This window comes from Poecilia formosa, unplaced genomic scaffold (genome assembly GCF_000485575.1).
Source record: "Poecilia formosa unplaced genomic scaffold, Poecilia_formosa-5.1.2 Scaffold467, whole genome shotgun sequence".
NCBI lineage: Eukaryota > Metazoa > Chordata > Actinopteri > Cyprinodontiformes > Poeciliidae > Poecilia > Poecilia formosa.
This window is the reverse complement of record NW_006800406.1, coordinates 176418-184111: the sequence shown is the minus strand read 5'-3', so window position 1 is coordinate 184111 and position 7694 is coordinate 176418. Positions and strand designations below refer to the sequence as shown.

Sequence of the window (7694 nt, the reverse complement as noted above, 5' to 3'; positions counted from 1 at the left end):
TTTCAGTTTCAGTTTATCATTTATTTCACATTGGCTGTCCTACTCCTAACACTGACTGAAAAAATGAAAGTTGTTCTTCCACGTTTGAACAAGCTTGTGACGCTCCTGGTGTATTTCAGTGAGCTGTTCTGGTGCAGAGTTATTAAACACATTTATAATTCAGCACATTTATGTCAGTGTTTAAAAAAGAAAGAACGCTTTAAGTCAACCCAGCTGTTTCTCTGCATCAGATCGATATCGGCCGATACCAAACCTCAGAGATCTGTATCGGTATCGGAAGTGAAAAAAGTGGATCAGTGCTTTCCTCATATCTGGGCTCTGATTTTAAAGATTCCCTCTCCTGCCTCATTGTAAGTGTTCGGTTATCCTGAGTTATGTCTGCTGTATGCGTAAGCTGCTGCAGGATGAACTTTTCCTCATGACACAACTGCTAACTTTTTCTTTTCTGTTGGTTTTTTCTCTCTCTCTGGTCTGGCGTTCCGATTGGCTGTTGGCGTCTTCTTGGACTTCAACTGCCAACAACACTAAACTAAGCTTCCTCCTTCTCCTGGTACTAACTTTTAGTTCGGTCTTACATAAGGAAGCACTTCTACATCAGATCTTCTGTTTTGTTTTTTGCCGTTTGTACTGAGCCCGGTTCTGGTTCTGCTGGATGTTTCCTGCCGTTAAAGGGGGTTTTCCTCTCCACTGTCATTATGTGCTAACTATGAGGAGTTGCTGTAAACATCACCATGTCTGCTGTCGCTACATGTTGGAGTGAATGCTGCTAGTCGATGGCTCCAGGCAGTCTGCTGGGTTTACTGAGACTCAAACGTTTTTAATAAATTTGAATGATGAACTGAACTTGATACCTTTTTTTTTTTTTTCAATAAACTGGAATGTTTGTATGATTGGACTGAAATGACTTGTTGACGTGTGTTGAACTGGAGCTACAGAACTGAACTGAACTGAATGAGGCCGGACAAAGTGACATCCAAACTGATCAACTGAGTCTGATAAGTTGATCAAACATGGATCATTAATAAAGGGACAGCTTGTGAAGCTCCCTGTTATGGATTCTAATAAGCATTACAAGCAAAAATAGAAGTGAAATCAGTGTGAGGTGGAGAGGTTTCATCTGGATCAGACAGTGTGAACTGTAACTGAGACGTGACCTCCTGCTGTTTGACATCACTGAAATCTGTGGCCAAAAACATTTCTTCATAACTCACATTACTCTTCTGCTGAAAACAGGAAATGTTCTAATTTCCCGGTAGGATGGACTTCCAGAAGAAATCTGTAGTAGATCGGTTTGGGTTGGAGCAGTCAGTGATGTAAGCCGCTGACATGATCAGTACTGCGCCTTTAAAAGCCTTTACTTTCAGCAGAGCTCTACCGGCAGCGCCAAATTTCGTTTGCTACTTGAAAATAATTGCTTAGATGTAAATATTATGTATATTTTAGATGATTTGCGATTTGCGGTGAGCACAATTAGATGTATTTTTGCTTCCCTTGATAGAGAATAAAAGGAAATGTGAGGAACATTTGTGTTCCTCGTAACCGACACTGTCATCACATGATAACTAACTGTATTCTGGTTATTTCTCTCATGTCATGCAGCTCTGCCTGGGGAGGTGATGCATTCAGGGCAATCCGGAACAAAAACCGGTCACAGCTGGAAACTGTTTAAGGTTGGGGCGGAGCTTCATCTTTCAGCTGAATTGTTGGATTTTCCTCAAATTTTTATTTAAAAAAAAAAAAAAAAAACTCTTAAAACTATATATTATATTCCTGTCTCCTCACAAATACTCCATGCTGGTTTTGTCACATAAAATCCCAATGTGGAGGTTTTAGGTTCAGGTTGTGGAAAAACGTGGCAAGGTGCTATATCCTGTAGCCATAGCAACAAACAATTGAGTCATTGGATTATTTTAGAAAATAAACCTTTTATTTGATCCAAAGTTGATCGTGAAAGCAACGAGATCATGACAATAATATATAATGCACAGAAATGGAATAAACAGCAACAGAGTACATGAAAAACTAGTGCAAAAAAACCCTCAAATATAAAAAAATATATTGCACTTGGTAATCTGAACTTTTAGGTGGAAGAAAATGTGTTTGAACATTCTTAATCTGATATAATTCTCTGTAAACATTGATCTGTTATTTTTCTTTCTTTCTTTTTTTTGCGTTCTAACATCCGTCCGGGTCGTGGAAGAATCTGCAGCTACACAGGCTTCATCTCAGAGCAGAAACCAACAGGCAACTTGTGGTACACTGTCTGGGTTGGTCCGAGTTGTGCTTTGTCCTAACATTTAAGTCGACACACACCCTGTAGCCTTCACACACACACGCATACATGCACGGACATACACACACACATTCACACTCAACTTGAGCTTTGAAGCCCTTGAGTTGGTCGCTGATGTGACACTTTTCTGTCGTCATCGTCTTGTTTCTGGTTTGAGTTGGAGAATCTCAGGGAATTTCACCGGACTTCCACCTTCGGGCCTGAGCGCTGAGCTCAGCTGTCTGTGGAGACAGCTCTCGTCACTATGTGCCAGTTAGAGCACTGCGGACGTTCCGTCTACTGAGACATGTCGACCCGCGGCGTTCTGAGAGGGAACCGGTTGGAACGGCATGTGCAAACCTCTCTGTGAGGCAGGAGGAGACGTCTTCTGAGCCGTGGTGGTGGGAGGGGAGGACAGTTTTTCACGCCGCTGTCAGAGGACATTGGTTTTGTCCTCGTCTCGAGGACGGGAAATGGTTTGTCCAACGTAACCCTGGTCCGTCTCGTCCATGAGTCACCGTGGACTCCGTCGGTCGGCTGTCCTCAGGTCAGCATGGGTCCAGCCACATCTACAGTGACATCCTGGTGAGAAGTCATGTGGGACTTCTGGCTGAGCATGGGTAGACTGGGTAGGACCCCCTCAGCGGGACGGACACATGTCAGGTCTCCGGACGTCTGCAGTGCCACAGACCTCCACGGTGTCGGGGTAGGGGTCCACCTGAGGACAGGAGGGAGGAAGAATGACACTGAATTCTCTGACTCCCCTGTAAGAGCCTGTTGCTACTCAGCAGGTAAGGGTTCAGCTACTTTTCTTTACATTTCACTTAGTGTGAGTAACATAAAGTACTAATAACTTCACATCTAGCTTTCACAGATAACACAACACACAGTGAAGTAAAGTCAACCAGCTCTGTGTGGCCCCTGCCTATTTTTTGCAGTCACTTGGCGCTGACTGGCTGTACAATAGTGAGGAAGACTCTAGATGTTAGTAACTGTGCTAATGGTAAGATGGTTTCTGCTGTGCATAATAATGAATATTAGGATGTATTTGGACTTTGAACTATTTAGTTTTAGAGGGGGGTTCAAGAATTCACAGATTTAGTTTTGGCGAGGACGACTGTGGTCCCTGACCTACTGTAGCTACACAAAGCTATAGCTAAGGTAAGTGAAGACGGCTGTTTTTGTGATGCTAGCTGCTCCAACTGGGCTAATCTTTAACAATTCAAAAATTATGTAGTCATTTTGTCTTTGTATTAAAACAGTAAAACAATGTTTCACAGGTATGATGTGACGTCACCTCTGCTCCTAATATAAAAAATGGATGAGCGCTCACAGCAGGAAGGCTTGAAAAAAAAATTCTGAACGCTCATCTACAATCGATACAAATTGGAGAAAGTTTTAGAAAAAGCAGAGATGAGAAAACGTCCACAAAACTCTTGCTTGGTGCATCTTTGATTTTGATGAGTTTTAATTAATCAATTTTTTACTGAATTTATTTAATATTTTGGACACATTTTATTTATACTGAATTTTTCAGCGATTTGCATTCATTGCATTTCGATTGTTTAGGTTAAGCTACTTTAACCTAAAGTAGTTGGATTTTATCAACTTTCATTCAAAGGCATTGTGAAGTCTTAAAGCTTCTTTACCTTCTTAGTAATATTTGGCACAAAGTTGCAGAAAAAGGATTTTCCTCATTTGATCAACACACACTCTTACAATGTTTTTGCACCAAAGTTTTTGTACACCACATTTTTTTATTGAAGTGTTTTCTGAATCTTTCTCATTTGTCTGGTTTATCTTGTGGCATCGTACATGTTTCTGTTCTTAGGTCCAGCTCTGTGAAAAATCGTAGACATGTATGCTTCAGTGTGGACATTTTGTGTACAGTTTGTAACTTACTTTTTTTTGTTATTATTATTATTATTTTTTTTTTGCATCTTTCTGAATAGTATTATTACGCCTGTTTTGTGTGTTTTAAATAAGTTTTCTGCATTTCTTACATTTACTACCTTGTCAACACTAAACCACTGACATGCTCTGTGTGTGTGTGTTTACCTCAGAGTAGAGTGGTGGGGGGAGATATCTGAACTCTGTGATGTATGTCAGCACAGATCCTTGGCCCTCTCCCTCCCCATCAGACCTATCACAGCCCTGCAGACAGTTCCGCCTGTGAGCCTCTGATATTGCCAGATCGCTGTAGCTTGGTGGAGCTGCAGAAAACAAGAAGGTGTAAGATATTGTTCTGTCCCCAAAAGAGCTGCAGGGCAGAAAACGTGTGTTTAACCCCTTGCGTACCCTCAGGTCTCTCTGGCAGGCCCATCCAGCTGACCGAGCTGCAGTTGCTGCTGATACTGGAGGTGCGGGTGGCGCAGGCATGGAGCGGTATGGTGCCGATGACCAGAGGCAACGAGAGCGACAGGTTCAACCCGCCGGGAATGTCCACGTACACCTGGAGGGAAGACATGCTTTCAAGTTAGCAGGAGCCGCTTGTATCTTTGTGTTAGTGAATTTCAGCTGCGCACACACACACACACACACACCCATAATATAACAAGAGGCAGCTTCACAATCTAAGCAATAGGTCCATGTGAGAAACATAAACACCCCGGGCTTCTAACCCCCTGCTGCCTCAAACATCTTAACCTTGTTATTCACCTTTTCTCCAGAAAAAACATCAAACAATGGAGCTCTGAACTGCGCCCTTATATCACCTTACCCAAAATATTACAACTGAGCCGAAGTTCAAGAAGCCAGAGAAGTAAAAACAAAGGAGCGGTCATGGTGGGGATTAACACTTCACTAGCCCTCAACAGTGTTTTATGAGTTCATGCTATCAGAGAGTCATCAGCTTGGAGATTAGTGAAGGTAATCAGGCTTCTACTGCTATGTGCTTTTAATGTTTTACTAAGTTTGTCTAGTTTATGAGTTACTGACAATCACTGTTTGTTTTTATTCCTTATTCAGACAGGAGACGACAGACAAGCTAATAAAACACAGCATGGATGCTCACTTGTTTGTCAGCTGTTGTTGTATTTTGTCTCAGTTTTTTGTAGACTAACAAACTTTCTTATTGTTTTTAACTATCATTACATTCTCAGATATAATAAATACCTAGGCTACCATTGCTTATCTACCTTTTGGGTACCACTGGGAGCAGGAGCTGAAAGATTTCAGTTTACTTTTAATCTACATTTTGAAGTTCCTGTGGTAGTGAGCTGTGCTGTAATGCTAACCTTGTCTTTTGTGGTCTATAACCAAATAACAGCAAATAATATTTTGATCAGCATCGCCACCGACTAGGACAGTTGATGTTTTTGCCATTTGATACTTTTGAAGTTTTTATTAAGTCGTTATCTCTCTAATTCACCACAGGGGGAGCTGCTGCTCCTAACTTCCTGCATCAGTGACTTATAACGCATAGTTGAAAAAATATACACATTGATATATCTTACAGTAATAGTACCTAGTCTCATGTTATTCAAAATTTAAAAACTACAAGTAGGGATAATTAATCTGTTATTTTGATGTGTTTATGGAAAATGGTAGCGAATTTAGTTTTTAGTGTTTTTAATAAAAGTTTTGTTCACATTTAATTCTGTAATTTAATTTTAGAATTTGAATTGAAAACTTTATTGTGAGCATGTGGTTTCATTTTATGAATATGCATGATTATCTAATGTGTCTGTAAAAGGAGCAGTAAGAAGCATAAACTCATTTAATCCCTCAGTTAATTAACGTTACCGGTTGGCCTGAGTACTTCACACACCTCATGTACGTCTCAACATGCAACTTCATTCACATCTTTATGTTCCTAATGCTGAATGTTTGTCACCAGACACTAGTGGATAGTGGGAGGGGAAGCAATTAGCTTGACTCTCCGACAGTCACTCTGTACTCACCATGAGGGCGTACTCCACTCTGATGATGGGACAGTCCAGTATGGAGGGCGACACCGGGGGGATCTTGAGCAGCTTGCCCTCCCAGCTTTGGCTCTTCCCTTGCTGCAGAGGTTCTCCCCGCAGGTTGGACACCAACTGCTGGATCTGCCTGCCCTTGCCCTTGGCGAAGAAGGTCTGTGTCTGGTACAGCGCCGCTTTGGGCACCACGACACGGGACGAGCAGTTTTCCACCTCGGCAAAGATCTGGATGGACTCGCCTGGGAGAGAGGGGAGAAGAGATCAGTCTGTCAGACTGAGAGAGGAAGGGACACAGGTGAAACTTTAGAGGGGAATACTGAGAGGAAGAGGAGGATGAACGTAAAGAAGAGGCGTGGCTCACCTGGTGTGTAGCCCTTCCGCTCTATTTTGGCACTGAGGGAGATTGGACCCGACGCGCAGAACCAGCAACACAGAGTTTTCTCCTTCGTCCCAGCCTGGGGGGCCTGTTCACACACATACACACACATCCATCTGATTTAGCCGCAGGCGATACAATTAAAGACTCCAATGAATAAAGCAGCAGCTCCTACCAGCAGGAGGGGCGTGTTGATGTCGATGTGTTCGAACACAATGAACTCTTTCTTGACTTTGACAGGCAGCAGCCAGGGCCGGTGCAGCTCGGCTTTCACCCAGTACCTCACACTGCCGTGCTTCCCTTCAAACGAAGTGGCCAGAGCCCTGCAGGAGAGAGGAGAGAGGCGGAGTGAGGCCCAGAAATGTGGGTGGTCCAGTCAAACCCAACCATTCCTTTCCTTCAGGCCAAAGCTTTAATGACTTTCCTGACCCTGCATATTTTCTGAAGAGCTGAAGCTGCTTGAGACAGAGTTAGTTTTAATTGCTTCATACACGGTTGGTTAGTTAGTTTAGTTCAGGGCTCCAGGCGGAGGTGTGGGGCCCCTTCAGAGGCTCCAAGTAGGGCCTCAGATGATCAACATGAAAAGACACCTTTGCATCAGATTATACAATCTCCATATGCAAGTTGCTAATTTTAAAAGGGTCAGTTCTTGCAGATGGAGCGGTGCGCTGAATGAACTCTGAGGACACTCACATCTGAGGCAGGTTGAAGCTGAAGGCGAACTCATGCAGGCCGGCGTGCAGGACAGTCATGCCCTCCTCCAGAGCGTCTTCATCTGGAACACAGAACAAGTGTTTGAATCCCGCTGTAATTCATGAGCATCAGTTTCAGGCCCAGGACACACAGACCATGGTAGTAACAATACATCAACTTTTAGACTCTTTTTCTTCACTTTTAATCAATATTTAATAACTATTATGTTTAACATAAATATCTCACACCTTCTGATTTTTGGGGGTTTTTTGCAGTAGGATAGTTACTTTGGTCTTTTTATTGTCAAAACATCTTTCATTTTATTCTTGGACGTCAATCAGAAAAATGATCATGGCGAATAACATTTTAATGGATAGTTTTGAATTATATTTTATAATAATGACTAGAAAAGCAGATTTGGTTTGATGCAAAA

The 7694-nt window shown here is 42.4% G+C and overlaps 1 protein-coding gene and 1 long non-coding RNA gene across 2 annotated transcripts in view; one reads left to right on the top strand and one right to left on the bottom strand.

The window, feature by feature from the left end:
* Positions 1–2131: 2131 nt before the first annotated feature.
* arrdc3b (arrestin domain containing 3b) overlaps positions 2132–7694 on the bottom strand; it is an 11688-nt gene continuing 6125 nt past the window's right edge. Inside the window, exons 2-8 of the mRNA XM_007578109.2 lie at positions 7262–7343; positions 6744–6891; positions 6554–6656; positions 6175–6431; positions 4571–4724; positions 4331–4485; positions 2132–2990 (exon numbers count right to left, since the gene is read on the bottom strand). Of these exons, the coding sequence (XP_007578171.1) occupies positions 2913–2990; positions 4331–4485; positions 4571–4724; positions 6175–6431; positions 6554–6656; positions 6744–6891; positions 7262–7343 (977 nt within the window). The 3' untranslated portion in view covers positions 2132–2912. The remainder of the gene's footprint in view (positions 2991–4330; positions 4486–4570; positions 4725–6174; positions 6432–6553; positions 6657–6743; positions 6892–7261; positions 7344–7694) is intronic.
* Positions 4731–5705, top strand: LOC107833838 (uncharacterized). Its single transcript, XR_001659610.1, has 2 exons — positions 4731–5140; positions 5240–5705. It is a non-coding gene; the product is annotated as an uncharacterized LOC107833838 (long non-coding RNA).